This window comes from Bison bison, unplaced genomic scaffold, assembly GCF_000754665.1.
Source record: "Bison bison bison isolate TAMUID 2011002044 unplaced genomic scaffold, Bison_UMD1.0 scf7180017864072, whole genome shotgun sequence".
NCBI lineage: Eukaryota > Metazoa > Chordata > Mammalia > Artiodactyla > Bovidae > Bison > Bison bison.
Window position 1 is genome coordinate 12,229,425 of NW_011494644.1, and position 7,812 is coordinate 12,237,236.

Consider the following 7,812-nt stretch of genomic DNA (forward strand, 5'->3'; position numbering starts at 1 on the left):
GTCCCTTGGACTGCAAGGAGATCCAACCAGTCCATTCTAAAGGAGATCAGCCCTGGGATTTCTTTGGAAGGAATGATACTAAAGCTGAAGCTCCAGTACTTTGGCCACCTCATGCGAAGAGTTGACTCACTGGAAAAGACTCTGGTGCTGGTGGGGATTGGGGGCAAGAGGAGAAGGGGACGACAGAGGATGAGATGGCTGGATGTCATCACTGACTCGATGGACGTGAGTCTGAGTGAACTCCGGGAGTTGGTGATGGACAGGGAGGCCTGGCGTGCTGTGATTCATGGGGTCGCAAAGAGTCGGACACGACTGAGCGACTGAACTGAACTGAAGCCTCTAATGGTCATCGTTTCATGACGTACATTAGTCAAATCATTACACTGTGTGTCTTAAACTTACACAGTGCTATAGGTCAATTATATATCAATAAAACTGGAAAAAAAGTTCACACTAATAGAAATGTTAGGATTATCACAGTTCCTTTGTTCTGCCATCAAGATGTTATTACCTGGGACTTCCCTGGTGGTTCAGTGGTTAAGAATCCATCTGCCAATGCAGGGCATACGGGTTCTATCCCTGGTCCAGGAAGATTCTACATGCCGTGGAGCAACTAAGCTTGAGCACCACAACTACTGAGTCCACGCTCTAGAGCCTGAGCTCCGCAACAAGAGAAGCCACACAATGAGAAGCCTGTGTGTACCACAAGGAAGAGTAGACCCCATTCACCGCAACTAGAGAAAGCCCAAGCACAGCAACGGAGACCCAGAGCAGCCCAGATGTTACTACCCTATGCCTGCTTCTCTTTTCCATGTCCTACGCTTTGCAGGCATTGGGTAAAATCCTCCATTGATCCCAAATCACCCATCACACCAGAACTCCATGCCCAGGGATCCAGGAGTGTAGGGAGAACCAGAGGCTTTTGAAGAGAAACATCTTCCTGACGGGGCTTCCCAGTTGGCACTAGTGGTGAATCTGCCTGCTAATGCAGGAGACGTGGGTTCGATCCCTGGGTCAGGAAGTCCCCTAGAGTAGGAAGTGGCAACCCACTCCAGTATTCTTGCCTGGAAAATTCCACGGACAGAGGAACCTGGTGGGCTTATAGTCTATGGGGTCACAAAGAGCTGGACACGGCTGAGCGATTGAGCATATGCACACACAGACACACCTTCCTGAGTACCTACATGCCCGCGTGTGTTTCTACACTACAGAATTCAAATAAGTTCTGTTTTGAGAAAAGTCAGAGGTAAGGTAGACAGGTGTTCCTTTGAAGACAGAGAAGTGAGATGGATTGTTTGCAGCAAGAGGAAGGGCTGAAATTATGGGAAATCCGGTCAAGCTCTGTGGGCAAGCAAAGGGTAGAAACACATGAGAAATCTGAGGGTTTCTGCCCACTAAATTTCTGTTCTCTTATTTCCATGGGGAAAAAAAACAACTCATGCGACAGACTGCAGATTATTCAGTTCCACTTAGCTCGGGCAAACCAGACCTGAATTAAAACAGCTTTTATCCTGGTTTCTCTAACCCACTCCCCACAACCACCTCCATCCCCCGCCCATACATGGTAGACCAAATGCAGCCCCTCCTACCCTACCATCCTTCTGGAATCTTCTTCAGCCCCTCTGAGCTCAGAGACAGAGCAGAAACTTATGGAGTCAGAAATGTCAGCAGTGGGAAGGCTGGCTGTTCTTCAAACCTCCCCAGACCACCCCTCTGCCCTTGACTGCTTGCCCCAAGTTTGACCAGGACTCTGAACACCCTAGGGGTGCCAAATGGACAAAGCTGGATGTGACTGATTGCACTGAGGAGATGAGTAACTGGGATGTCCGCCCCTTCCTTGTTTATATCATCCCCTTTACTGTCATCCTCTTTTCCGGAAATGTCAAAATCATAAATCACTGAAATGGGGCTTTGAGTTTTAGACACCCTAAGGTCTTGGCTGGAGCCTTATTGGCCTCATCTGCAAAATGGGTGGGTTGAATTAAGGACACATTCTGTTCTAAGTTTTATGATCCAAGTCTTCCTTACCAAAGGCGAAGTACCTTATCTTGACTTTTCTCTGAAGCATCATGGAAGTATGTGAGCAGAGTGAGAGAGGGGATGGAATCTTACTGGTCCAGAATTCTTATCTTATCTGTCCTCACCCATCCAGGGTGAAATCCGTGTCTAAGGAAAGAGAGTGATGGTAAGGCCAGGTTCAAGGTTCTCTGAAGGCTGGTGGCCTCTGTCCATAACACTAGCCTCGAGTCTCCCAGACTTCTGGTTTGAGTTATTTCTGGTTATCTTTTATCATCTTCAGGATCTGGGCCACTTCTCTTTTCTCTTTGTTGGGTTTTTCTGCCACCATTTCCTTCTTGGAATTGAACCCCCACACCCTTGCTCACTTGCTCTCAAATTTCGTTCATGGCAAAAGATTCCAGAGGGCTTCCCTGGTGGCTCAGTGGTAAGGAATCCATGTGCCAATGCTGGAGACTCAGGTTCAGTCCCTAGGTAGGGAAGACCCCTTGGAGAAGGAAACGGCTACCCTCTCCAGTATTCTTGCCTGGGAAATCCCATGGACAGAGGAGCCTGGTGGGCTACAGTCCGTGGGGTTGCAAGAGTCGGACACGACTGAGTGAATAAATGACAACAACCCTCACTCACTCACTCTCAAATTTTCTTCATCACCAAGAATTCCAGGGCCCTTCTCCAGCCATATTTTGTCTGAGGTCTCCTCAGGGCTGCACCTCTCTCTGGGTGATATTGCTGCCCCTGGTCCCTCCCCCACTGCCCTGGGACCACTCACTCCAGGGTCACCAACAGCCTCTGTATCCAGATTCAGAGACTTCTCACTTCTTACCTCACTTGACGGCAGCCTGTGATGTTGTTCACACTCCTTCTCTCCAGGCTGCCTTTTCACTGTGTCCTTCTTTCTCTCTCTTTTTTTTCTGAAGATTTTGTTAACATGGACCATTTTAAAAGTCTTTGGAATTTAAGTGCATGTTAGTGACTTACAGACCCTTTTTAACAACAACAACAAAACCCCAAGAACTAATGAGGTAGTAACAGTTCATAAAACAGAACTTACAAAACCACTAATGTACACAGATATTGCATTTTATTCTGATAAAATATCTTTCAACTACAAATTGTCACAGTAAAGGAGAATTTTATTCTTAAACAGGTAAAATGCTTTACATTATTTTTTTACATTTTTCATAACAAACTGATGTTTATTTAAAATGCTATACTTTAATCAAAAAATCTTATTCTTTCCCTTGACTTTAAAAAATTATTTTAATTGGAGGATAATTGCTTTGCAATGTTGTGATGGTTCTTGCCATATGTGAGTATGAATCGAACATAGGCGTGCATGTGTCCCCTCCATCCTGAAACCCCCTCCCACATTTCGCCCCATCCTATTCCTCCAGGTAAATAAATAAATAAATAAAATAAAAGTCTTCACTGAATTTCTTACAATATTATTTCTGTTTCATTTTGTAAGATTTGTTTATTTATTTATTTATTGGCTGTGCTCGGTCTTCGTTGCTGAGTGGTCTTTTCTCTAGTTGTGGTGCACGCACTTCTCGGGGTGGTGCCTTTTCTCTGGAGCATGCGCGCTCAGTAGCTCAGTACTTGTGGCACATGGGCTTCAGTAGCTGTGGCCCAAGGGGCTCAGGTGCCCTGTGGCATGATCTTCCCAGATCGAACCCGTTGTCCCCTGCATTGGCAGGAGGATTCTTAAACACTGGACCACCAGGAAAGTCCTATTTCTGTTGTTCACATTCCGATCTTTTGGCTGCAAGGCATGTGCCATCTTAGCTCCCTGACCAGGGATTGAATCTGCACCCCTCCATTAAACACTGGACTTCCGGGGAAGTCCCTCTTCTCCTTTTTGGACACTTTCCTTCCCAACCTTCTTGAGCCCTTTGTGGCCATCATGGTTGTTTTCCTGTGACCAAGGCCAGGCCCATTTTTCTACTTCATTTTCATACTCCCGTCAGGATCTCACCCAGCACTTCCGCCGATGGTTCCAGAACTTGTTTCCAGCCCAGGCTTTTCTCCCAGATCCAGCCCCACACACCCTTCATGATGTGGCAGCTTCTCTACTTGAGAAGCCCACTAACCTAACACAGTGATCATCATAGCATAGTAAGCTAAGGCTTCCCTGGGGGCGCTAGTGGTAAAGAACCCGCCTGTCAACGCAGGAGACAAAAGAGACGCAGGTTTGATCCCTGGATTGGAAAGATTCCCTGGAGGAGGGCATGGCAACGCACTCCAGTATTCTCATCTGGAGACTCCCCATGGACAGAGGAGCCTGGCAGGCTACAGTCCCTTGGGTTGCAAAGAGTCAGACACGACTGAAGTGACTTATCACTCATGCAACAGTAAGTTAACTGTCAATAATAAAAGTTCACAAATACTCTTCAGAGCATTTTCACACTTACTAAGTCAACTGTCCCAACAACAATAGGAAGTGTGTATTTTTATTATCACCTCATTTTGCAGAGGAGGAAATGGTCAGAGAGGTCAGAAGAGCCTGAACTTTTTTTAACTTTAAAAAATTTTATTTTTTTTAGTTTGTATTTTTATCAAAGTTATTCATAGGCACAGTCAAATTGTTTCACAAGCTTTGCTATGAAAAATAGCTGTCCTTTATCCTTCCCCTGCACACCTTCCTGTCTGGGAGCAGTCATTTTCAATGAAAGAGGCCAAGCTCTTATTTTTAAATTTTAATTTGTTTTTATGATTTTCAAAAATTTATTGGCATATTGTTGATTTACAGTGTTGTGTTAGTTTCTGCTGTACAGCAATGTGAATCAGTTATACATATATCTAATCTTTTAAAAATTCTTTTCCCATACGGGTCATTACAGAGTATTGAGAAGAGTTCCCTGTGCTAAACAGTAGGCCCTTATTAGGTATCTATTTTATATACGGCAGTGTGTATATGTCCATCCTAGACTATCCCTGGATGGTCCCTGGACATATACATAAAATCCCAGTTTATCCCTCCCCACCCCACCCCCTTTACCCTTGGTAACCCTGTTTGTTTTCTCCATCTGAGACTCTGTTTCTGTTTTGCAATTAAGTTCCTTTGTACCATTTTTTTTAGATTCTGCATTTGAGTGATAGCACATGATACTTGATTTCCTCTGACTTATTTCATTCAGTCTGACCTACTCTAGGTCCATTCATGTTGCTGCAAATGACATTATTTCATTCTTTTTTATAAACCCAAACTCTTAGAACAACATATTTTGGTTCCCTTAACAAGGAAGTTGGCTGCACCCCCCACCCCTCCCCACTCCTACCCTCCAGCTCAGGGACTGTCATCAGCGTCCATGCCTTAGGGACAAGTCAGCCTTCAGTTCGTCCCCATGGCCACCAGCTCACCCACTCATCACCTTTCTCCTGACCAACCCGTCTTCAACCAGCTCCCAAGGAATCCATGCCCCACACAGCCCCCTTTTCTAGTTTTCTAAAGCTCAAATTTGAAGATCTCAGTCTTTGTAATTTGCTTCTATGCCTCCCTCTGTCTTCAAGATAAAACTGGCAGGCCTTAAGGGGGCTTTCCAGGCCTGAGGCCTGCTTCCACTTCCCCCACCTCCCCGACTGACCACATCTTTTGCCACTTCCCACCTCCTACTCTCTGGTTTCTACCACTGATGTCTTAAGAAGCCCTCTTATCTCGTGTCTCTTCTACATTTGGCCACTCCTTCTGAAATATGTTCCCCTCTGGTCAGTTGCTTGCAAGACTCAAATCAAGTGTCACCTCTTCCAGGAAGTTTTCCTGAAACTTCACACCCTTCCAATCACAGAGTGCGATACCCTGTGACCAATAAGTATCTTCTCCTCTCATAGCAATGTCTTGCTGTTTACATGTTTGCCTTCTCCACTGACACCAAAGCTGGGGCCTTGTGGTTTGTGTTTTCCCATCCTGCTGAGAGATGGCTTACACAATCAGCCTCAAATTAGATTTGTTGAATAAGTGATGAACAAATACCCACTCTGCCTTCCTCCTAGGGTCCAGAGGTCCAAAGTGGAAGATTCTTCCCAGAGCCTCTCTTAGGGGTCTGAAGACACCCTGGCATCTACCCTTTCCCATCCCCTGGTTCATTGACATTTCAAGGTCAGGGGGAAACTTTCTTCTGTACAATAAGGGAACGTGGGAGAGGTGGGGTGGGGCAGGAGATTTGCATCCACCCCAGCCTAGGTTGCAGAGACAAGAGAAGCGAGTCATATCATCTCTGCTTAGAAAGACTCCTGGACACAGTGTTTGTAGGCTGCCTGCCCCTTTCTCTGCTTATTTCAGTTGTATTCTCCACCCCCACCTCTGAGTCATGCTGACAACTTCCCTCCCTGCATCTGGCCTCCTGAGCTTCTCTCTGCTCACTGGCTTCCTTGGCATCTTGGTCCAGCTCTTCCCTTTGGGGCTCAAGTGCTCTGATGCCCACATCTGACCTTCTTGTCATGACCAGGACCCGGGTTTTTCTCTTCCTGTTGATGGGTAAGCCGAGGGTCATGGTGGGGAGGAGAGGATGGGGGTCGAGCTAGAGAGAGAGCCAAGAATGACTTTTCGAACTCAGGCTTTAGGGGAGGGATCTGGAGTTATACCAGGTTGAGGATCTGGGGTTTGTGGAGGTTGAGAGGATGCTGGATCAATTTTAGGGGTGTTCGAGAGAAAATGCTGGAAGAGAGGCCAGTTGCCTGGACAATGCAGAGGTGTCTCGAGTAGGCAGAAGAAGTCAATCATGTACTCTGTCTGCTGCATCTGTTCGGCCCCAAGTTTTCCTGAATTCTCCTTCATGGGAGCCCTGAGGGAGGTATGGGGAAAGAGGTCTATTTGGGCGTTGCTCTGTGGCAATGGAGAAATGAAACTTGGTAGCAGACTAGTGGAGGAACAGCTATCTCTGGACCATCTGAAGGAGGCAAACAGGGCTGAGAGAGGCCTGAGGCTGGGGGTCCAGAAGCCCAGGAGATGCTGGGGCATTATGCCTGGAGGGGTAGTAGGGGGAGGCAGCCTGGGAGCAAAGAAGATGGAGGAGGTGGGAGACCCTTCCTCAAAGCTTGTCTCCTCGCCTTCCTTCCCAGCCCCGGTGTCCTCTCTCTGCTTCAACTTGGACACAGAGCAACCGACAACCTTCCGTGTGGACAGCCCTGGGTTTGGACACAGTGTGGTCCAGTATGCCCAATGGTGAGGACAGTGTGGTGTCTTTGGCTTTCATCAACTCCTTCCCTGCACAGGGCTGGTCTCTCCCCACATCCTTCCCTTATTCACAAACTCTCCTCTGTCTGCCATGGCAATTTCCCCTAAGGCTATGAAGAACTGGACTGAAGAAGGGCCATCTTGCGATGTCAATGACCACAGCTAACTTCATTTTTTATCGAGCAATCACTAAGTGCCAGGCACCTTTGGATGGGCACTGATTTCATCCTCACAGCAACCATATGATGTAGGAAGCCACCACTCAACAAATGTTTATTGAGCATCTATTACTGTATGTCTCAGGAGCCAGACATATACTAGAGAATGAAAGAAACCAAAATCTCTCTCATGTGGACTTTAGATTGTTATGAATCTCCACTTTACAGATGAGGAAACTGAGGCTTAGAGAGGGAAAGCAAACTGGCCAAGTGGCAGTCTGGCTCCAGCATCCATGATCTTAGCTGCCATGCTCTTTTCTCCCCCCAGGCTGGTGGTTGGAGCCCCCCGGGAGGTAAAGGCTGCCAATCAAACAGGCGGCCTCTACTCGTGTGACTACGGCACGGGGAAGTGTGAGGCCATCCCCCTGCAGGGTGAGTGGCTGCCCGTGGCTGGCACCCAGGTTC

General features: G+C 47.1%; 1 protein-coding gene across 1 annotated transcript in view; it reads left to right on the forward strand.

Moving 5' to 3' along the window:
- The first annotated feature begins 6,206 nt into the window (after positions 1-6,206).
- Positions 6,207-7,812, forward strand: part of ITGAX (integrin, alpha X (complement component 3 receptor 4 subunit)) — a 21,536-nt gene continuing 19,930 nt past the window's right edge. Inside the window, exons 1-3 of the mRNA XM_010837372.1 lie at positions 6,207-6,490; positions 7,075-7,177; positions 7,676-7,779. Of these exons, the coding sequence (XP_010835674.1) occupies positions 6,430-6,490; positions 7,075-7,177; positions 7,676-7,779 (268 nt within the window). The 5' untranslated portion in view covers positions 6,207-6,429. The remainder of the gene's footprint in view (positions 6,491-7,074; positions 7,178-7,675; positions 7,780-7,812) is intronic.